Source organism: Anarhichas minor, unplaced genomic scaffold (assembly GCF_050575085.1).
Source record: "Anarhichas minor isolate MPS153535 unplaced genomic scaffold, ASM5057508v1 ptg000055l, whole genome shotgun sequence".
Classification (NCBI taxonomy): domain Eukaryota; kingdom Metazoa; phylum Chordata; class Actinopteri; order Perciformes; family Anarhichadidae; genus Anarhichas; species Anarhichas minor.
In genome coordinates, this window is record NW_027466501.1 from 5,871,931 (window position 1) to 5,894,025 (window position 22,095).

The 22,095-nt window shown below is 43.6% G+C and overlaps 3 protein-coding genes across 6 annotated transcripts in view; 2 read left to right on the forward strand and 1 right to left on the reverse strand.

The window, feature by feature from the left end:
- Window positions 1–365: 365 nt before the first annotated feature.
- golt1ba (golgi transport 1Ba) lies at window positions 366–7,465 on the forward strand. Of its 2 annotated transcripts, XM_076076149.1 has the most exons (6): window positions 366–525; window positions 1,231–1,322; window positions 2,530–2,708; window positions 3,192–3,273; window positions 3,653–3,687; window positions 6,076–7,465. In XM_076076149.1, exons 1-5 carry the CDS (start codon window positions 501–503, stop codon window positions 3,659–3,661), a joined length of 387 nt encoding a protein of 128 aa, XP_075932264.1. In that variant the 5' UTR covers window positions 366–500; the 3' UTR covers window positions 3,662–3,687; window positions 6,076–7,465. The 2 variants fall into 2 exon arrangements, with proteins under 2 accessions (XP_075932264.1, XP_075932263.1); XM_076076148.1 differs by lacking the exon at window positions 3,653–3,687 and having other exon boundaries at window positions 368–525.
- Window positions 7,466–7,616: 151 nt separating this feature from the next.
- spx (spexin hormone) lies at window positions 7,617–16,099 on the forward strand. Its single transcript, XM_076076150.1, has 7 exons — window positions 7,617–8,255; window positions 13,693–13,942; window positions 14,233–14,316; window positions 14,458–14,515; window positions 14,882–14,944; window positions 15,100–15,186; window positions 15,891–16,099. The coding sequence occupies exons 2-7, from the start codon at window positions 13,937–13,939 to the stop codon at window positions 15,953–15,955; spliced, it is 363 nt and encodes a 120-aa protein (XP_075932265.1). The 5' UTR covers window positions 7,617–8,255; window positions 13,693–13,936; the 3' UTR covers window positions 15,956–16,099.
- Window positions 16,100–17,110: 1,011 nt separating this feature from the next.
- gys2 (glycogen synthase 2) overlaps window positions 17,111–22,095 on the reverse strand; it is a 38,591-nt gene continuing 33,606 nt past the window's right edge. For 2 of the 3 annotated variants that reach the window (XM_076076138.1, XM_076076137.1), the window contains 4 exons: window positions 19,152–19,247; window positions 18,846–19,009; window positions 18,472–18,564; window positions 17,111–17,298 (listed from right to left, as the gene is read on the reverse strand). In XM_076076138.1, the coding sequence (XP_075932253.1) occupies window positions 17,125–17,298; window positions 18,472–18,564; window positions 18,846–19,009; window positions 19,152–19,247 (527 nt within the window). In that variant the 3' untranslated portion in view covers window positions 17,111–17,124. The remainder of the gene's footprint in view (window positions 17,299–18,471; window positions 18,565–18,845; window positions 19,010–19,151; window positions 19,248–22,095) is intronic. The other variant, XM_076076136.1, reaches the window with a different exon arrangement.

Genomic DNA, 22,095 nt, shown 5'->3' on the forward strand with positions numbered 1-22,095 from the left:
CACGTATGTAGTCTATGTTTGATGAATAAACCAGGAGGACTGATTCAAAGCAAGAAAATCCTGTTATTCCAAGTCCACATCAGTAACGCCTGACAAAGTAAAAACAGGGCAACTACTGCCCAAATGAACTGTGGCGCATTCAAGATGCATGCCCAGTGGAAATTGACAAAACCTTCCGAGAGTTGACGTGTGTCTCGTTTTCACAAAATATTCTCTTCAACAGTAGATATATTATACTGAGCACTATACAGATGCTAAGATGATTTATTATTACAAAAGAGTAGTGAACTTTATGAAGACCTAAGGCGTTTAATTAAAGTTGCCATGTTGAATGCGACACGGCGCTGTTCCGGAAACTGACATGACGAGAAGGTGTGTTTCCGGAAGACGTGGCTGTTGTTGCAGTGGCAGCTGTCATCCAAATTATTCTTATAGGTGTACTTGAATGCTACTTCAATACTTGTTTCTATTTTATCTTCACACGTGTATTCGGCGTCAATATGATTTCGCTAACGGACTCCCAAAGTAAGCCCATATGTACATGTACCGTCTCTGTAGGTTGCTTCCCTCTCTATCAAACCGGCTTCATTTGAGCTGCAGCAGTTGGTTAACTAGCAATTAGCATCCAGTGCTAGAAAAGTTAGCTTATTTTATTTCTGCCATAGCGTGCCATACGTTAACCCGTGGCCCGAATAGCTAACGCTAACTCCTACTACTAGCTGTGTGCTAACTGTAAAGTAGCAGACGTTCAAGTCATTTCTTATCAAAGCTTTGAGGAGCTGCAGGTAGAGAGGGACCAGTGGAAGCTCCACTGGCGTTACTGTTTGCAGTTTCACTGTCGTTCATAAGAAATATTGACCTTGTGTCGACGCGGTACTTATTAAAGTTTGTTAGGTTTGAAGGTACTCCTTAACAAGTATGACTTGTATGGATCAGATATTGATCTGGATGATCAATGTAACCTTCCATCATCATCTGTCTCCACCATCAACTTCTCTGAGACTTGTTTGAATAAATCATATCAATGCAAATCTCACTTTCTAGGTGATTCCAATGTGTCTTTCAGAGTTAAACATACAATCACATGCAACGTTCAGGGAGGCCTCAAATCTCCTAGCTTCAAACTGTAGTGACTCACTCTGATGGTGTGTGTGTGTGTGTGTGTGTGTGTGTGTGTGTGTGTGTGTGTGTCTGTGTGTGTGTGTGTGTGTGTGTGTGTGTGTCCTGCAGAGATTGGAATGGGGTTAACGGGCTTCGGCGTGTTTTTCCTCTTCTTCGGGATGATCCTGTTCTTTGACAAAGCACTCCTGGCTATTGGAAATGTGAGTGTTCCTGCTTCATTGCACTTGTAGAAACAGGCTTCCCACTCTGTCCGGCATGAGCCCTCAGGAGAGTCACAATTGGCTAACTGGCACAGATGCCTCTCACTGTAGAAGTGGGCTTGTACCTATGTCTCCCAGAGATGGATGGAAAGAGGATAGTCAAAATGAAAGCAGCAGAAGTCCCTTGTTATGGTCAAACTCCAAAATCACTTGATCTGACATTTCCCACAATGCAATTTAACTATAATCTACTTGTTCAATCCTCCATGCCATGTTAACTAGGATGTCTTTCAACTCCACACCCCCATTTTGTAATGCAGACTTTCTTTTAAAGTGTAAAGTCTCCGAGCCAAAACGAAGATAACCCTGATGACATCGCTATGACATCATCAGGGTTGTTTTGTCAGACTTCACAGAGCCTCTCCAGTATAGATTAATAACACTCAGATTGTTTCTTACACACAACCACTTGGTTTCATCTCTTGAGAGTCGGGCTGTTACTGTTACTGGTATATGGTAACTGGGATATTTAAATATGAAATATTGATATCATGTTAATAATACACATGATAAAACCATGTGAATAGTCCAGAGCCTCTTATATCATGTTACGTAAACAGACTCTCTCTCCATAAGCCTTCACTAGTACTTTGAGTGTAAATCATTTGCTAAAGAAGAGACAAAATGAACAAAGTTAAAGATGAATTTGACTGCGAACAGTATTCATGATTCATGAAATCTTCTCTAGTTATCATGAGTTCTTTGGGCCGTGATATTTGTGTAGTGACAGTCTGATACCAGCTGGGCCCAGTAGAGGGTTCCATGTCCGTCTCTGTCTCTCACCAACCAGACATTTATTAGGCTGATTCATCCACAGACCTAGCTGTGAGCACTTTTAAGTCTTCCTGAGTGATTTGGGTGGTGAACTTCAGTTCTCTCATCTGTGTTCTCTTAGCTCCCTTGTTTTTAGATTATTCTGGTGGTCGACATCAATGGCATTAAATTCAATTTCCTCCTCAGTCCTTCTATTGATACTAGCACAGACCAGTGCTTTCTTGCTCTCTGGCTGGATGCTGTACCCAAGATGCAGCAGAAAAAGGCACTAAAAGTGAAATCAACTGAAGAGACGTGTTGGTGTTCCTGCAGTTTCAAAGGACCAATATTGGAGCACTCTGTAATACTGGACAATCCCCTTTATTTCCTGTAGATCCTGTTTGTTGCTGGACTTTCCTTTGTCATCGGGCTGGAGAGGACCTTCCGCTTCTTCTTCCAGAAGCACAAGATGAAGGCCACTAGCTTCTTCCTGGGAGGTGTGTTAGTGGTGCTGATCGGCTGGCCCATCATCGGAGTTGTGCTGGAGATCTACGGCTTTTTCCTCTTGTTCAGGTAAGAGGAGCCAAAGGGGGCACAAGCTGAGAAACGGAGCAGTGGGTGTGGAACCGGTGTTAGTGCAAGAACTTCCCACTGAAGCTCATCGCCGGCAGGTGAAAAGAAGTGTGTCGAGGCCGTTCCAGGCGGTTGTTTTTACCCTCCACAGGCCAGCGATGGGATTATGGGCGTCAAGTTGTGCCCTCTATGCTGTGTGTTCATTGTGTGTACAAGATAGGTCAAGCCTCCAAAAGACCCGTCTTTCTCCACAGGGTTCAGACGCAGTTAGAGACTTTATTGAGGAGGGTTTGTCATGAACATTACAGCATTTCACATACATGTGTTGTGTATATATAGCTCATAGCAATAACTATATACAGAACAGAACACAATGCAATGTGTATTTATTGAGATAGTTTGTGATCGTACATGTTTCGATGTTATTACTTGAGTCATCTTCATGAGGACTGTGACTAACTCTTTCCCTCTCCTCACATCCAGGGGTTTCTTCCCAGTTGCAGTTGGCTTCATCAGAAGAATACCCGTCCTGGGCTCCATCCTGAACCTGCCCTTCATCAGTGCAGTATGTATGAGCAGCACTGCAGCAGCTCTGCAGCTCTGCTTTGTTTACACGCAGCACGGCTTCCTCCTGTGTATTAATCACCACAGATTACCAAACTGCTCCGATCCAATGAGAGCTCAGTTTCTGCACATCACAGCTGCTTTAATACGACGGTGCTGTCTGGATTAGTAACACTGCCTGTGAATGTAGTTTAACCTCAACATCTGAGAATACATCTGAACAACAGAAGGTCGTTTGTGAAATAGAGTGATGTCTGGGTTAATCAGAAGCAGCTGTTGCAGCACCGCGTTAGTTTGTGGCTCATGGCCGTGCTCATCCATGCTGATGTGTGGGAAGCTTTGTTGTGAGGTGACTGTCTCTCTTCTGTGTTTTACTAAAGCCTTCGTAAAGCTCTGAGGACGATCAGCAGTCGTGGTCAGTCACTGCCCATCCCCCTCTGCATGCTAACATATTAATACGCTTTACCATGTTCAGACAGCCAGCAGCTCATGGTAGAAGGGACATGGACGTTTGTTTGGGGAGCTGGTTTTTAATCTTCATTTATTCATTTGGCTTTAAAGGCACACACTGCAGCTAAACCAGATTCAATTACTGATGTGAAGCCAAGTCATCTAATAACACTTCCAACATGTTGGCAGCCTTTTGTCATTGGTTTTCTTTTTCTTTGAGAGTCTGTGCGTGGAAAGGGAACATTGCACCGTAATATTCATCTGTGTTTGATGACATAGCGACTGGTGATCTCCTCTAGACATATTAGTGCCATGATCTCTAACCATGTTCATACAGCTTCTGCTCTTACTGTATATTTAAGTGGACGATGCAGCAGAGCTTCTATCTTGCTGTTGCCGTGGCCAGGCCTCCCGTTCACAGAGCGCTTTGACTTCATTCTCACTTGGCTGAGTAGAACTCTGAGCTTCCTCCGCTCTAACAGACGCTACAACCTGCAGAGTTAGTGCGCTGCTGAGAACAGTGTGCACAACACAACAACACACAATGTGAGACCGATGCATGCAACACAATCAAATGATACAAATGTAATCAAATAGAATGAAAAGCTAAAATGAGATTATTACAACTCCAATAGAATAGAATAAGTGATAAATACAATAACTATACAATGGAATGAAACTGAACAACTTAAATTCAATCAAATGGGTGAATAAATTATTTGAATGTTCATTAAGCTGAATAGGTTTAAAAGGTGCTTCTAGCAGCTCTCAGATCCTCAGCCGCTCTGTTCCAGCGGCTCAAAGCTTAACACCTAAAGCTTCCTCACCAAAGCTTTCAGTGCTGCACTCCGGCTCACACACTGTTAGCATGTGAGACGTATATGTCAGAGCAACATCTAAATCAATATGGAAACTGACAGGCAACCAGTGTAACGTGTGCTCAGCACTCAGGCTGCACATCTATAACTATCATAACTACAGCATTACAGTAGTCCAGAGAAGTGGTCGCACGTTAGCAATATTCTTTAGGTGATCAAACAGATTGAGTGGCATACCCCACATGAGCCCTGAGGTTCAGAGGAGGTTTCTCTCTGAGCTTTAGACTAAAATGTGACTTTTATCCTGGTTGAGCTGTTAAACGCTTTTCAACATCCAAACATCAACACAAATACATTTAAAAGGGGAATCAATTGGTCCTGTGTCATCAGGAGACACATCTGCATAACTATGGGAAGAGATCGCGTGTCTCCTGATGACATCACCGAGTGGTAACATATACAGTTTAACAAGAAGTGACCCTAAATCAATGCTTGGCGGTCGGGGAGGTTTTGGAAAGGTTATCGATGGAAACAAGCCAGAGAGATGAGAGAGGAAACCAGCAACCGATGGTCCAGTGTGATCCCTCAGTCTGTACAGATGTGTAGTGCCAACGCTGAAGATGTATCCTCATGTCATTGACTACCTTTACTGGTCTCAGTGCTCAAAAGTTTTCAAAATAAAACCACATGAAACTAAATTGTCAAATCCAGAGTCAGGTTTTATTTAATAAGATAACATTGTAATAACATTGTAATAACAGCTTGCTCAGCCCTGGGGTTCCCAGTCCTCAAACGCTGAGTCACAACAGTTTGCTGTTGGTCAACAGTGCAGATTCATAGTTCACCATGAAGCTCGTCAGCTCGCCATTGAACACTGCGTGTCCTTTCAGAAGAAGCAGCTTCACTCCATCATGGCCGCTCTACGTACTGATGTCACCAGGCCTTTGATTTGTAGACAATCATATTGATTGTTTGTTGTTTTGTGAGATGTTGAAATTAAAACGTCTTCATCAAAAAATGTATTTTATTATTAGTTATTCCACAGAAATCTGCACTTCTCTAGTTATTTATTTCTTGGTTTCTTTGGTAGAGACGTTGAATATCAATCAAACATCACTGTAACTACAGCAGCGTTTTCATCTCTTGGTCAGGTCCCTCGACAGATGTTACAAAGTCACCCTAAAAAACAGAATATAAGATTCAAATGACAGCGATGCATAATTGATCCTTTCTAAGAAGAGAGCATATTAACATGAGTAGGAACATCATTCAGGACACCTTATCCCTCATACTACATGTATACCTCAATACATATAATGACAGAACTTCAATGAAATACTGTGAATCATTGCTAAATTGGTAATAACAATACAAGCAACAATGGCAGGAAGTGATTCCGTCTGTGGTGTGTCCCTTAAGTCATGCATGCTTCCATCATACACTGCTTCAGGGTAGTGGGCAGGTCCTGCTGTGTGCACCAGAGAAGCTGAAGAGCAACCAGTGACACTAAACATGCTTTCTCTCTTCTCTTGCAGTATGTGGACAGAGTGGGCGACAGCAACACCATGGTATAACAGTGACTTTCTGTACCCAGAGAAGGCTTTCTGAGTACAGCAGCTTTTCTAAAGCAACACCATCTCCCACGGAGCAGCAAAGGTAATACGTTCAGCCCCCCCCACCCCCCTCCAGCAGGGAAAGACTCTCTGTCTGTCTGCCATTCCACTGGTCAGTGCTCCCAATCAAAGGTTCATCAGAGCGTCGCTCCACCGGTCTGCTCCTAAAGGTGGACTCACTAAGGTCACTACAATCAATATGTCAATGCTATTGATCCCGTCACCGTTGAGTGCATCTGGCATGAAAAGGATGCAAGACTGTCTACGTGACTCTCCTACTCTGTGGAACAAACCGCTGACCCTCCACACGGATGAGAAGGGGACCGACAGCTTGCCACGTTGCCACATGTCTGTGCCTGTGCTTTGACTTCCTTTGGTCCAACAGTTTGTGTCTTTGCAGATTTTCTATGACGCTTTGTTTTTGTATACCAGGTGTGGCTATTGTAGTATGTTCCCTTTGTTACGTGTCATCTCTGTTTACCGTTGGCTAACCAGTACTTCAGTATGAATCCTTTTTTGAATTCTCTCCGCTTTACTTCATGAATAGTGAGGTGCAACGGGATCGTAATAGTATTTGTTACTATTGTTAATACGACTAATACTGAGTTTGATCACACCAGAAAGTGGCAACACCAACTGTAGTGGATGGTGCAGTTCATCCAGGTGGTGCTGGAAGGTAACGGAGTGACCACTCATCAGGTCTGCTAACTGCCAGTAAGAAGCAAGGTAGCTCCGACTGGAGGTTGAGTTAATGAAAGAAAGACATCTGTACCACGGTGTCCTGTCTGATAACGTACAGTATAACACAGTTCTATCAAAGGGGATTACAACGTTAGTCTTTCAAGCATAATTCTGGCTTATTTTAACTTGGGTCTTATGAAAGCCAAAACTATGTTCCTGGTTTCTCACTCGAAGGATTCCCACCAGTGGTTTAGAGCCGTCATTTAAGTGTGTAAAGAAGTGAAGTTACACTGAAGCTGCAGCTTTAGCTATGTGTGGACCTCCAGAGCTTTTCTATGTAAATGAACATCTGTTTGATCAGATATCCCTCTAGTCCTCTCCTCATTCAGCTGCTGAATGAATATCCTTAAACCCTCTGTTGAGCTTTAAATGTTCAGATTCTCCTGTTTTCTTTCTTTGTGGGACAGAATTCTTGTGCTTACAGAGATCAGCCGCCACAACCGAGGGTCTGAACACCTGAGCTCCTCAGCTGTGGGTCTTTGTGCTCACAGTTAGTACCTGTGAGATGACAATGTTCGCTGTATGCCACTTTTGTAAATATATTATGGAAGTTAGCTTTGTATCTGCCATCCATCTTGTTTCTGGTCATTTATTCCTGTCTTGTCATTGACTCTTTACATACACTGTACATCTGATGTTTCAACATCCACATATATATTTACATATATCTCAGGAGGACCTTAGAGTGACTGTACTGAATAGAATAGATGTACAGTATGAATAAATGTACAGTACATGATGTGAGCTAATCAGTCTGCCCATCCTTCACTGTGGTGCCAGCTATAGATGACAATACAACCTGAATGAGTATGTGTAGAAACATACTGAACACAGAGCGCACATGATGGAAATCGTCAACGAACCAGGAAATGATAGAACATATTAGGAAGAATGCTGTTCATCCCTCCAGTAAAGCGGCAGTCAACACAAGGTTAGCGTTTGATCCCCGGCTCTCCTGTCCCCATGTCCACCGCTCCTCATATAGAGGATGGGTAACAGCGGAGCTATCGATGTACCTGTGTGTTTATGACTTCTGCAATCAAGTTTAGTTCTCGTGAAGCTCTAGCGTAAGTTCATTCAGGAAGACTTTGGCTTGTTTAGGCCTGTAGTTTATTTCTCATACATCTGATGTTCACTCATAATGTGCTGCTGTCATTGTTTGGAGCTCTCAATCATATCAGCTGTTCTCTTCTATCCAATAGCACAGTGACACTCCTGCATCCTGCTGCTGTCTCATTTTAGATAAGAGTCTCTGCATTTAGCCTGTCGTGGCCCAGTCTCAGCAGAATCATCAGCACCACCACCAGTGTCTGGACTCCAAGAGGGATTTATGCTGCTGCTGCTCAGGGAAGGAGTTTGTGGTAAAACTACACCCTCTCTCTGTTGCTTTGTCCTTTCATTAGTCACATGTCCACATCTCAATATTACCAGCCAGTTCCTCTTTGGTATTAATATTTAGGGACTCCACAGGATACACTCCAATGTTCTGGTGACCCCTGACCTTTTCATCAGTGCCACTATGGTCCAACTTTCCAGTTGAAAACAAGGAATCTCAAAGCTGAATGGTCAAATTGACAAAAAACTGACTTGACATGTTGCTGGACAGACAGAGCACACACACTTTGGAAGTTGCTATGAATGTCTGGAGAGGAATGGTGCGTTTGGTAATCCCATGGGATGCATAGATGGATGTTTGAGACGAGAGAGCATCATCCACTCAAGTTGGCTGTATAACCAGTTGGTGAAGGTTAGGAAATACTTTGTATCGACAATAAACCACTATCATTTTAGCTGTGATTGCCTTAGATTCAGTGAGGCACCGGTTTGCCCTTTTTAAACAGTGACAGATGATATGTTCCTGTTAAATAGAGATTGTGCATTTCAATCTACAGTTATTAACTGTAATGGCAGCAGTGGATATGTTGGTGTTAGTGGGTTATTGTCATAGTATGGCTGATAGTTTGTGGGGCTTCTTTCCTTTAATGTGTAGGACAGAGTGATAGACAGGACGGGGAGAGAGAGGGGAGGACATGCAGCAAAGGGACCAGAAGCTGAGCCCTGCAGTAAGGACTCAGCTTTGGAACCTATGAGCTACTTGTACATGATTGTGGACAAAACTAAAATCTTCATCAAACAAAGGAAGACATTATAGATTAATTTGTATTATATTTAACTTTTTACAGCCCAATAGCACCATTTTTTTCTCAGCAGGCTTTACGAACATCCAACATTCCTCTGTCCTTGGACCCTCACACGGTGGGAGGAAGAACTCCCCAAAAACACTTTGAGTGAAAACAAAGGAAGAAACCTCAGGGAGAGCAACAGAGGAGGGATCAGTGTGATAGATGTTATGTGTACTGAAGGAACAACATAACACACAGTTGTGTGAAAAAGTGTTTGCTCCCTTCCTGATTTCTTATTTTTTTGCATGTTTGTCACACTTAAATGTTTCAGATCATCAAACAAATTTAAATATTAGACAAAGATAACACAAGTAAACACAAAATGCAGTTTTTAAATTAAGGTTTTTATTATTAAGGGAAAAAAAAAATCCAAACCTACATGGCCCTGTGTGAAAAAGTGATTGCCCCCCCCTGTTAAAACATAAATTAACTGTGGTTTATCACATCTTTGGAAAGCTGAGTTCAATTTCTCTAGCCACACCCAGGCCTGATTACTGCCACACCTGTTCTCAATCAAGAAATCACTTAAATAGGACCTGCCTGACAAAGTGAGGTAGACCAAAAGATCCTCAAAAGCTAGACATCATGCTGCGATCCAAAGAAATTTAGGAACAAATGAGAAACAAAGTAATTGAGATCTATCAGTCTGGAAAAGGTTACAAAGCCATTTCTAAAGCTTTGGGACTCCAGCGAACCACAGTGAGAGCCATTATCCACAAATGGCGAAAACATGGAACAGTGGTGAACCTTCCCAGGAGTGGCCGGCCGACCAAAATTACCCCAAGAGCGCAGCGACGACTCATCCAAGAGGTCACAAAAGACCCCAGAACAACATCCAAAGAACTGCAGGCCTCACTTGCCTCAATTAAGGTCAGTGTTCATGACCCCACCATAAGAAAGAGACTGGGCAAAAATGGCCTGCATGGCAGAGTTCCAAGACGAAAACCACTGCTGAGCAAAAAGAACATAAAGGCTCGTCTCAGTTTTGCCAGAAAACATCTTGATGATCCCCAAGACTTTTGGGAAAATACTCTGTGGACTGACGAGACAAAAGTTGAACTTTTTGGAAGGTGTATGTCCCATTACATCTGGCGTAAAAGTAACACGGCATTTCAGAAAAGGAACATCATACCAACAGTAAAATATGGTGGTGGTAGTGTGATGGTCTGGGGCTGTTTTGCTGCTTCAGGACCTGGAAGACTTGCTGTGGTAAATGGAACCATGAATTCTGCTGTCTACCAAAAAATCCTGAAGGAGAATGTCCGGCCATCTGTTTGTGACCTCAAGCTGAAGCGCACTTGGGTTCTGCAGCAGGACAATGATCCAAAACACACCAGCAAGTCCACCTCTGAATGGCTTAAGAAAAACAAAATGAAGACTTTGGAGTGGCCTAGTCAAAGACCCGACCTGAATCCGATTGAGATGCTGTGGCATGACCTTAAAAAGTCAGTTCATGCTCGAAAACCCTCCAATGTGGCTGAATTACAACAATTCTGAGTGGGCCAAAATTCCTCTACAGCGCTGTAAAAGACTCATTGCCAGTTATCGCAAACGCTTGATTGCAGTTGTTGCTGCTAAGGGTGGCCCAACCAGTTATTAGGTTTAGGGGGCAATCACTTTTTCACACAGGGCCATGTAGGTTTGGATTTTTTTTCCCCCTTAATAATAAAAACCTTCATTTAAAAACTGCATTTTGTGTTTACTTGTCTTATCTTTGTCTAATATTTAAATTTGTTTGATGATCTGAAACATTTAAGTGTGACAAACATGCAAAAAAATAAGAAATCAGGAAGGGGGCAAACACTTTTTCACACAACTGTATACAGCATGGTTCATCCATATGACAGAAATGATACAAATTATAAAAGTAGTAATAGCAGTAGTAGCACTACTAATAGCAGAAATAATAACAGCAGCAGCAGTGGAATGCTAGAATGATAATGTGACCGAGCGTCTTGGGTTCGTGTGTGAGGGCACTGATCAAATAGTAATCACTGGAGTCGGGAGACCAGACAAGATCTTGTTCAGCCCACGGCTACTCTCTTTATTATCGTTTTTCCCTTCGGCCAGAGGCGGGAGTTGCCCCTCCGTTACGACAACCCTCAAGGGACATATTATCTTCAACACCACAACGACAAACATGAGACAGTCTGTTACAGTAATAAAAGCAGTAATAGTAGCTGTAATAGTTATGAAAATGTAAATAGTAATAATAACTAGAAAATTTCGCAGGAAGTGTTGACAGTGTGGCTGCTACTGCCCGAAGACGTCACAATATATATACACGCCGATGTTACCGGTATTAACTATGCATGTATTTTCAAGGTACACCACCTGCTCTGTGTGTTTCACTGTGAGAGACGTGTAGAGAACACAATGGTTGTATTGCCTTGTTTAATTACCATTGCAACAGGAAATGAATCAATGAATGACTGAAAGAATGGTTTTAAAAATGTATTATCAATGTATCATGCATAACTACACCCAACCCACTGACAAGAAACCACTAATTCATACAAGGCAGGACCAGAGTGCAGTGTACACATTTTAATAGAAAAAAAATACAAAAACAACTAAGCTAATTCTGAGCTTCATGTTAAGATACAGTTACTCCAAGGGGCTTTTATTTTGAAAGGGTGGGACTGGGTGGGTGAGAGAGGGGGAGAGGAGACATATTCATAATGTTTGGCACACAAACACAGAGGTTATTAAATGACAGGCGTGTGTGAGAGAGAGAGAGAGAGAGAGAGAGAGAGACAGACAGACAGACAGACAGATAGGATGCCTTTGACTGAATATTGTTATGGAAAATTTCTATGATCAATCGGGAGAAGAGTTAGAGTTTTCCAATCTGTCAATGAACAGAGTCTTGAGAGAATCAACGTTGTTCGTCTTTTAATATTTGCAAATAGGAGAGTGTCTCCACTGACACGTATCTCAGTGTACAGTAGGGAGGCTGTCAACTAAATCACATAAAAACACATCTTTTATCCTTGCAAAACCCCCCTTCACCTATAGGTAAATCATCCAATGGAAAACGGGTATTTAGACACGTATAGTATTTATCCGCTCAAAGGTCTGGTGTCATTGTCAGAGTGTTCAAAACATATTTTAAACTCAACATGATACTAAACATATTTTTCCATTACAATATCTCCAAGTCGTGTGTGTGTGTGTGTGTGTGTAGAGACAGAGAGAGAGACAGAGAGAGAGACAGAGAGAGAGAGAGAGTAACTGGTTGCCATCTTGAGGACGCACCTGGTGTTAGAGGCAGACTGATTAAGAAACGTTACAGTAATCAGTGATTTTGAACAAAACTCCTGCCTCCTTTTAGCAAAAAGCAGGACTCTGAGTGCCAAAATATGGATACCGTGAGAAAGATAAGACTCTGCCGAACGCGCTGATGTGGTTTTTAATTGTTGTGGTGTTAAACATGTGAGCTCCAGAGCAATAGACAAAACTGGTACCGTCTGCTTTCTTTGAGAAATTAGTGGTGAGATTAAATCTGACCACTAATTCTCTACGTCAATACGGGCCCAAAGTTAAGTGTTTTGTGGCTCTCTTTACAGCCCTGTTTGAATCAGTAGGAACAGCTAAACGCTGCGGGGAGAGTGTAGCTTGTGTGCATGCTGCTGTTGTTTTCCTGCTAAGCTAGTTTAGCATAGTGTGCGTATCAGAGCACACGCGCCTCACCAGAGTACAATGTTGCTCTTCTGTGGTAGTCAGACGTTGGGTGGGTTGCCAGGTTGAGCGCAGTGGCTCCACCGAGAGAACATTATATTTCCCACAATTTAAGCTCCTGCATTTTCCAAATGCACTAGTATTATTCAAACGTATTGTTCGGTTCGTAAGCCTCGTACCGAATGGTTTAATATGAATACGTGTATTGTTACACCCCTAGAAACAAATAACAAGCATAGCTGAGGCGTCATAATGAGGTTTTTAGGAGGTGGTTCAGCTGTAGTAGGACAGCACTGAAGGCTCAGGTATAAAACACACCGCCCGCCACTGGTAGCTATGGTCATCGGCTACGACACACAATGTCAGACAGTTAATATGGGGCTGGTTTTTAATGTGTAGAGCCCCCAGTATTTTACACTCATTTAACAATAACAATCCTGACCAATAAACGGAGATATGCAATGCATTACTTGGAAACTAAGTTCCATTTTTTGATAGAGAAATGCAGCTTTGTGCAACAGTAGAATATACCAATGAACTGTGAAGGCTACATGGGAGCAGCAGTGGGGGGACTTGGACTCCCAGCTGACATCCTGATAGACTGGGTCCTGGTATTACTGTAGACTATGTGACATCACTGACAGGAGAATTCACTGCCCCCAGTCTCCCTCACCAATGCAGGCTTTGGATTATTACATTCATAATTGGAAGTGTGGCCTTTTGATTCATAAAACCCAGCTCTCATCTCTCCGTGTTCTGCTCCAGTGAGCAAGGTGCAAACATATCAATAATCCACAGGAGGAACTATTACTCATTACTCATACTCCTATCGACAGTGACAACCACGCTTGGCATTAACGGCCTGCAGCTCCAACATGTGTAATGTTGATACATGGAGCAGAAAGTGCTTATGGCAGCTGTTTTAATTCACCAGTATTCACACTAGCGCCCTCAATGAAAGGAGCAGGATCGATCGGCTCTCCTCACCGCCTCCGTGTCAACAAATTGGCGTGACCTATGGCTGCTGGCATCATGAAGGAGCGCGGAGCTCAGCCGGTTCCCCGCCCAGGCCCAGAGGATATAAATACAGGGAGAGGATGCACCGGCAGCAATAAGCCCAGACCTCTGCCTCTCTCATCCTCTCTGCTGGACACCAGGCTCACAGGATCCACCACACCATGAAAGTAAGTAGAACGTACTTTAATCAGAATAACCTGAATCACCTAATGTATGTTTCTCCTACCTGCAAAAAAAGATTCTGATAAAACACGATAGCTCTGTAAAAATAAGATTTGATTTTATTTTATTTCACCGGACTGCAGATGAAAAACATTTTTTTCCAAACAAGCATCGTGTCTTCAGATCTCCATCAGATACTCTTTTGCACTTAAGTTTCAAAGTTAGTCGGTAAATGTAAAGCTTGGTCTGCCTCTGAGATGCTGTTACTAATCCTGAATGTCTTTCTCCTCCACAGGGTCTGAGGACCATCACAATAACTTCTGTCCTCACGCTTCTCCTGCTGGCATCGTTTATCTCGCAGTCGTGGAGCGCCCCAAAGGTAAAGCAGATGCTCTTCATTCAACCATTGCCTCAATACTAGAGAATAAAGAAAGAGAGCTCAGCATGTGGAGCACCGATTGTTAGCTCACAGGAGAGCAGGGTTACAAAGCAGAGAATACAGAGTTGTTTCTTGTTAAAGGGCTCTTTCCAGCGGAGGAACTGGACCCCGCAGGCGATGCTGTACCTCAAGGGCACTCGTATGTATTTGCCTAATGAAGCGTGTGTGTACATGGAGACCCCAGTGTTCAATATTAGATACATCAATACTACAATATGAAATGAATAAACACAGACACACATCTTTTTTGGATGCATTTTTCTGTCTTTGTCCATCAATCACTTCTGTTCACGTGACTTTGTGAAATAAGAGCTGCTTCATAAAAACGACTGTTTTAGGCTGAACTGGCTTCTTTCACACTGTCATGGGTATATTGCGTAATGTGTATGTTTATTCATATTATTATTCACGTCATATATTTATTCAAGAACACCCCTTTGTATTTGTCTCTACATCACATTCCAGAAGTGACGGATGCATCTCTTTCTTTCTTTCTGTTTCCCAGAGGGCCGAAGGTTCATCTCAGAGGACCGGAAAGAAGGAGACGTCTATGACACATTACACCTCGGTACAACGGAGCTTCTGGTTCAAGTAGAGCACACGTGTGTGTCATGTATGATACGGTTCCATGGAGCCTGGATCCCCTTTGGCTCAGGATAATGACTGTGTGTGTGTGTGTGTGTGTGTGTGTGTGTGTGTGTGTGTGTGTGTGTTCGCTGTCAGAGACCCGCAGTCAGAACACAGAGAAGCTGAGCGTGGACCAGGCCGCCACCGTCCTGCTCCACTTCCTGCAGCAGGCGAGAGAGGGAGGTGAGAGCAGCATGCATGCGGGTTCATCTACTCACAGCGCTGAGCTTTGGGTTCACTGAGGGGCGGACACAAGGAATGCTTTGCATTAATATTAATATTGTCTTTTTTTTGAAGAAAACAAATTGAAATTCAACTTTAATTATTCAGACCCTACATCCTATAATCACAGCTGTATCTGGACAATGCTGTACAGTATTTGTATCTTGATGGAAAAAAGACAACGTTGATTCTGGTGTTTATATTTACATCAGAAAACATATAAACATAGAACATCAAAGTATAGCTTTCTTTGTGAGCGCAGCCTGTCTGTAGCCTGTGAGGCAAAACCAACAGCATTTAAAAGTGAAGGAAACACATCTGGTTTTAAACTGTAAATGTATCATCATCACTCTGACCATGACATCATCACCATCTTCACTCTGAACGCCTGTTCACAAAGATAGAAGCTCTCTGATATCTAACGTAAGGATCTTTTCAATACTTTCAAAGTAACTGGGGATACAATATAACGAGTGTTATATTATATATGTTATATTATAAAGTGTTATGGAGGTCTAATTTAAAATCAAAGGGGTCTATTACGGACTGTCAGGAAAACAGTTGAAAGATTCTGTGTCTTTTGTTCTGTCTTTGACTCAAAATTTATTTTATGTTATAAATGAAATTCCATAATTGAATGTTCACGTTGTCTTTCTCTCATCTAGCCGATGAAAAGCCAGATGAGGTGTATTTCCAGGAGCTGCCGGTGTGGAAGAGAGAATACTTCTGATCCCCTTTCATACATCTCTAGAGCTGTCTCTGGTTCCTGTGATCTGAGGTTTTGGGTTGTGTGTGAGGAGAAGAACAGCTGTTCTGTAATATGAATTATCTGACTCTGTTTGAAATGTGATGTTTTAATAAAAAGAGTTGAAATTCTTAGCACTACTGGTTTGAGAATGTCTGAGTTTTTATAATGCTTTATCAAGTATGCAAATTAATCAATTATTATTATTATATTGTTTAACAGGGAATCAAATACATAATATTAGAATATTAGAATTATTATTTTGCATTAGAACATATAACTGTATGGCATCTGCATATCAAATGATCCCTGGCTAAGCCCCGCCCCCTACTGCTACTCCATCAAGCTGTCAGAGCTAAGTTACCATGGAGCCCACACTGAACAAACAACGAATATTATACATTTTAGAAAAAGGAAAAAGCCATTTCAGGGAGAAGCAGACAAGGCTCTACAGTATGCGTTGGAAGGATTTGTGCAGAATGACAGCAGGTTTAAGTACAAAGACAGAAGCCAAAGTGTAAAAGTGAACCACCACATCACCTGGTGATCCTGACAAAGGACAATGAAATGAAGACACAACACTGGTCCTGAAAAGCCGGGAAGGTCTACGTTCAGCGTAGCTAGCGTAGCATAGAAGCGCTAACTCTAATCCTGTGCTAACGTGCTCAGCTGATGTTAGCTCCACAGGCTTTTACGGAGAAACGTAACATTTTTTCGGTTAGTTGTCGGACCCTGGCTGGAGCTGGCCAATGCTACGCTGTAATTGGCCAGACTGCGTTTTAGGGCGGGACTTAGGGAAGGGTGAATTGAAGACAATATCCTTGTTTTGTATAAAGTGACTGAGAAGAAGCATGACAACAAAGAATGGAGCTTTAGGAAGCACCACAATGACACTGAGCTTGAGAACAGAAGTCGGGGTTTTGTGATGGACCTTGTACATCCCAGAGCACTACCCAGAGTACTACCAAAGGGCAACCATTTTCATAACGCTTTCAGGCCTTTTATTATTTTGTCTCAAATCCACAAACTTTCGAGAGCCTTTCATCTTGTTACTTTATTCTTTACACATCCGTGAGGAACACTGTGACTGACTGTAAACCTGTTTTGTTAGCAGCTTCTCAGCTTCCTAACTCTGCAGGTTGCTTCTTCTTGCCCTATGGCACAGCACCCAGCACAAAGGGAGCTTTAATGTTCAGTCGGTCCCTCTCAGCCTCCTCATCTTCATCGTAGGGCTCATCATCATCATCGCTGTGGTGGGGGGTGGAGTGGACGGAGGCAGAGGGAGAGGGGGGCACCGAGTAGGGCCGTGGGTAACGGAAGCCCTCTGTCTGTGGAGACAAAGGTGTTATCGCAAATGATTCTGCGTGACTTTTTATAAAAGATTTTCTGACTTCCAAGCAGCTTTCTGTTCATGTCTGCAGAGAAACAGATGATCCTCCACACTCAGCTGCTTCAGAGGTACTGAAGGCTTCCATGAGAAGTTGCAACATCAGAGATCTTTGACTTTCCTTCTCATTTTGCCTTCTGCCTCAACTTCACGCTCATTCATTCCTTCTATTCTCTTTCCTCCCTTTTCTCTTTTTTCTAACCTTCTTTTCATTTTTCTTTCTTGCATTTGATTCTATCCCTTACCCCCTCGTTCTTGCCTTGTGTTGAATTCCTTATTTCCTTCATCCACTCCTTTATCCAAGTTCTCCTTTCTTTTTCTCTCTTTGTTTCTCCCCTCCTCCCTCCTCCCCCTTTCCTCCCCTTCTGCATTGGGCAATGCCCTCCCTTTCCCATCTACTTCCCATCTTCCTATCTTTTCCCTTTTATTTTCAGCTAGATATTATAACTCTAGTAATAATACCTGTTAATGTCAAAATAAAATGTAGTCTAATTGTTAAGCTACCAACTAAATTCTGACACGTGGGTACAATCCAAAAGTATCCAGTGTGCGTGTCAGTCACAACATGAGAGGGATTGTCGTGCACATGACATGTTACAGGTTCTCACATAGACACCAAGAGATGCTTCTCTGTTTGTAATACCATTCAAATATTGTGATTAATAACCCAAAGATGTGAACAGTTGTTGCTCACCTTTTTTCCAGTGAAAGCTCTTGCTACGTAAATGGAATAAGCCTGACAGGCATAATAGCACCTTCAAGCTTTAGAATGGGAGGGGCAGACTGGGGCACATTTGGGAAATGAGTAAAATGTGTTGAGACTTAAATGTAAAGCCCTCAGCAATAATAAACTGTACATTATTGGAATGAATGAATGAATGCCAAATAAACCACTTCAAATGTTCTAACATGAATCATATTTATAGGAGTGAACATAGATATGTAAAAGACCCCCACCCAGAGGACAGCCAAAAGCAGCCAGGTCTTTGGGGTCATTTTGCATCTCTTTGTCGACATTAGATTGGAATTTGAACAGTCACTTCGGACTGATCTTTTGATACTAAGAACCCTACGTGCCAGACACTTCTTCACAAACTGCCTCATTCTCTTGTACAGCATTGCTTACCTTCAGCGGGTACATGGGGTCCATCTTGAACTTGTCTGGGAAAGCTCTGTTCAGTGCCAGATGGCGGGCGTGTATGTAGAACTGCAAATCACAAGTCAGCAGAGATGTACATCAACTAACTGAACAACTTATAAACTGTATCATGAAAGAGGAGAAGGGTTAGACAGGAGGGACTACCTTAAAGAAGATGTTTAAGCTTTAAATGGAAATCTCTTTCTTTCTGTTTTCATGCATTCAAAGAGTTGTGTTGATTATTATCTTGTGAGTTGTGTATGCAGACATGAATTAGTATTCTGCCTGCTAGATGTTGTATATTCTCTCTTCTCAAACATCTATTTGGTGGTGGTGCAGCAGAAACAGACCCGTCCCAGGTATCTCCAGTCCAGCAGGTCAGACAGCCTCTCAGTCCGGTTCCGCTGGATGACGCGCTGGCGCAGAGACTGCTGGCAGAAACTGAACATGAACTGGGTCAGCTGGTTACAGGACTCTTCCGGTGAACAGGACCGTCTATCCACGATGTATACACCTGATAGATACAGTGAGGGAGAACAGGGGGAGTGTAGGACACAGATGGCCAGTCATGTAAGTCTTTAAAATGAAAGGGTTATTAGAGTTTTGATATGAGGCAGGCTGTTTTTAAGACTAGATGTGTGTGAGTGTGTCCACACCATAGGCAGCAGGGTCTGACACGTGCTCCTCCATGAAGCAGCCGAAACCAGACAGGTTGGTGGTCACACTGGGAATGCCCATTACAGTACATTCACCTGGGGAAATACAACACAGCTCAGAAAAGGTACAGTATGGTTGTTGTCAATCTCTGATCCACCGTCTATCGGTCTGACGATGGTCGAGCCTCTGGGGCCAAGGGGCTGTATTTCTGGGGTTCCGGTTTAGCCAGCACTTATCAAGGCCAAGACTTCCTTTTCCTTGTGCTGCTTGTTGTTTACAGTCTGATTAGCCACTTGAGATGTGAGACTGGAGTTGGTGTTGAGAGATGACGTGAATGAAGCCAGACAAAGTTGAGTCACCATCAGATGATATCCGGTGGGTTCCCAGATTAAGATGGGAAGATGGCGCCGTGCCAGCGGCTGCCTGTCGCAGCAGCTCCCTGTCGCAGCAGCTCCCTGTGTGTTTTAATTTTTAGTCTTTTTTTTTCACTTTTCTTCTCTGCTTTTGTTCTTTTTCCTTAACGTTTGGTTTAAATTATGGTCAGACAACGGGCCGTAACTTTTTCTCAACTTTTCCTGTGGCTTTTCTGTTACTTTTCTTCCTGTTTGTAACGGAGAGCCACACACAATGAGTGGGGCCATTGTCTATTCCCGCGATCAGCTGATTGCGCTGAGCAACCGCGGCTTTTGCCCGGCTCCAGGCCTGAGATCCCGGCGGAGCTAAGGAGAAGGGCTCGTGGCTGCAGGTCGGGCGCTAAGCGGAGGGCGAAGGCGAGGAAGTATAAACCCTCGGTACCGGCAATTATGACCGGGAAGGTGAGGTCTTTGGCGAATAAGACGGACGAGCTCGGCGCGCTGGTAAAGACTGAGAGGGACTTCCGTGAGTGTAGCGTCATGTGTTTCACGGAGACGTGGCTGCACGCGCATTTCCCGGACCACAGTGCGTCGGTGCCCGGCTTCAGGACTGTTCGGGCGGACAGAGACGTTGTACTGAGCGGTAAGAAGAGAGGTGGCGGGATTGCTGTGTATGTGAACGAGAGGTGGTGCAATCCCGACCATGTGTGTGTGAAGGAACGCTTCTGTAGCCCGGACATTGAACTGTTAGCCGTGGGGATGCATCCATATTATTTGCCGAGGGAGTTCACGTCCGCCATTGTTGTGGCTGTGTACGTCCCGCCATCAGCTGACGCAGCAGTGGACACCATCCACTCCACTGTATCTGGACTGCTGAGTCAACATGCTGGTGCTTTTCTGGCAATTACTGGAGACTTTAACCACACCACTCTGGATAAAGCCCTGCCAACTTTTCACCAGTATGTTGACTGCCCCACAAGGAACAATAACACACCTTCCCCCCCTTGGCAGGTCCGACCACAACTTGATCCTGTTAACACCTAAGTATGTTCCTCTGGTGCAGAGGCTGCCTGTGACCACCAGGACTGTGAGGAGGTGGTCTCAGGAGGCTAATGACGCCCTGCAGGACTGCTTTGAGTCGACGGATTGGGATGTGCTTTGTGGACCACATGGGGAGGACATCAACAGCATGACGGACTGTATCACAGAATACATCAAATTCTGTGAACAAACTGTCATACCATCCCGGACTGTACGCTGCTTCCCCAATAACAAGCCATGGATCATGAAGCAGCTTTCAGGTCGGGGGACAGGGACGAGCTAAGGAGAGTCCAGCGCGCCCTGGAAATAAAGATCAGAGAGTGCAAGGACTCCTACAGGAGGAAGCTGGAGGCCAAACTCCAGCAGAACAATGTGAGGGAGGTGTGGACCGGGATGAAGCAGATTACTGGCTTCAAGGTTGGAGGGAGACAACCAGGGGGCTCCCTGGAGAGGGCCAACGAGCTAAACTCTTTCTTTAATAGGTTTAGCTCACAGCCCTCATCTGTCTCCTCCACACACCACACCTCCCAAACACCTCCCCCTCTGTCCCCCCTGGTGAGCTGCATGGACACAGAGCCCTCAACATCAAAGGGCTCTTCCACCCTCCCCCCCTCTCTGTGACGACTGGCCAGGTTAGGAGACAGCTGGAGAGACTCCACCAAGGCAAAGCTGAAGGACCTGATGGCAAGCAGCAAAGCGACTGCAGTCTCTCATCAAGGTCAGGTGAGGGCAACTGGTCGGTAGTCATTGAGGCTAGATGGTGTCGTCTTTTTTGGTACAGGAACCAGGCACGACGTCTTCCACAGCACAGTGGCCCAGGGTCCTGAAGACCTGTGCCGTCCAGCTGTCTGAAGTCCTGCAACATCTCTTTAACCTGAGCCTGAAGCAGGAGGGAGTCCCAGTGCAGTGGAAGACGTCATGCCTGGTTCCTGTACCAAAAAAGACGACACCATCTAGCCTCAATGACTACCGACCAGTTGCCCTCACCTGACCTTGATGAGAGAGTGCAGTCGCTTTGCTGCTTGCTCTTGCCTCTGCTTGCATTTTCTTGCTTCAATTTGCCAGATATATCACATATATCACTCTTCAACGTTTGAGTGAAGACAAATCCAGAAAGTCGTCGAGCTATTTGGGTTGTTAGCTAATGCTAACTAGCAGCTAAGCTAAAGCTAAGTAGCAGCAAGATGCCTCCCTTCTCCACGGATGACTACTACAAAATCCTGCAGAAGATTGCAGTCTTGGAAACAAAAATCCACCGACTACAAGTAAATGTTAAGGATTTCAGTATTAGAAATATTATAAGTAGGATTAAATAACACCCCTAGTGGTGAGTAGAAGTGTCACAATAATAATAATGTCAAAATAGGTTAAAAAGTCACAAAATATTTACTTATGGAATGTATTATGTTTACAATATTCTTACTTGTAGAGGATATTATGTTACAGTATTTTACTCATTGAATGTATTAAACCATAGAAGTATAGTCACTAAAGGTATTAAAACACTGTATGAATAGTTTTGAGGGTCAGAAAGAGATCATTTTGAGTG

Coding starts and splice junctions, on each gene's coding strand:
- golt1ba (XM_076076148.1), top strand. CDS start 501: ATGATTTCGCTAACGGACTCCCAAA. Junction 526..1,230: donor TTCGCTAACGGACTCCCAAA/GTAAGCCCATAT, acceptor TGTGTCCTGCAG/AGATTGGAATGGGGTTAACG. Junction 3,274..6,075: donor ACCTGCCCTTCATCAGTGCA/GTATGTATGAGC, acceptor CTTCTCTTGCAG/TATGTGGACAGAGTGGGCGA.
- spx (XM_076076150.1), top strand. Junction 14,945..15,099: donor CTATGACACATTACACCTCG/GTACAACGGAGC, acceptor GTTCGCTGTCAG/AGACCCGCAGTCAGAACACA. Junction 15,187..15,890: donor GCAGCAGGCGAGAGAGGGAG/GTGAGAGCAGCA, acceptor TCTCTCATCTAG/CCGATGAAAAGCCAGATGAG.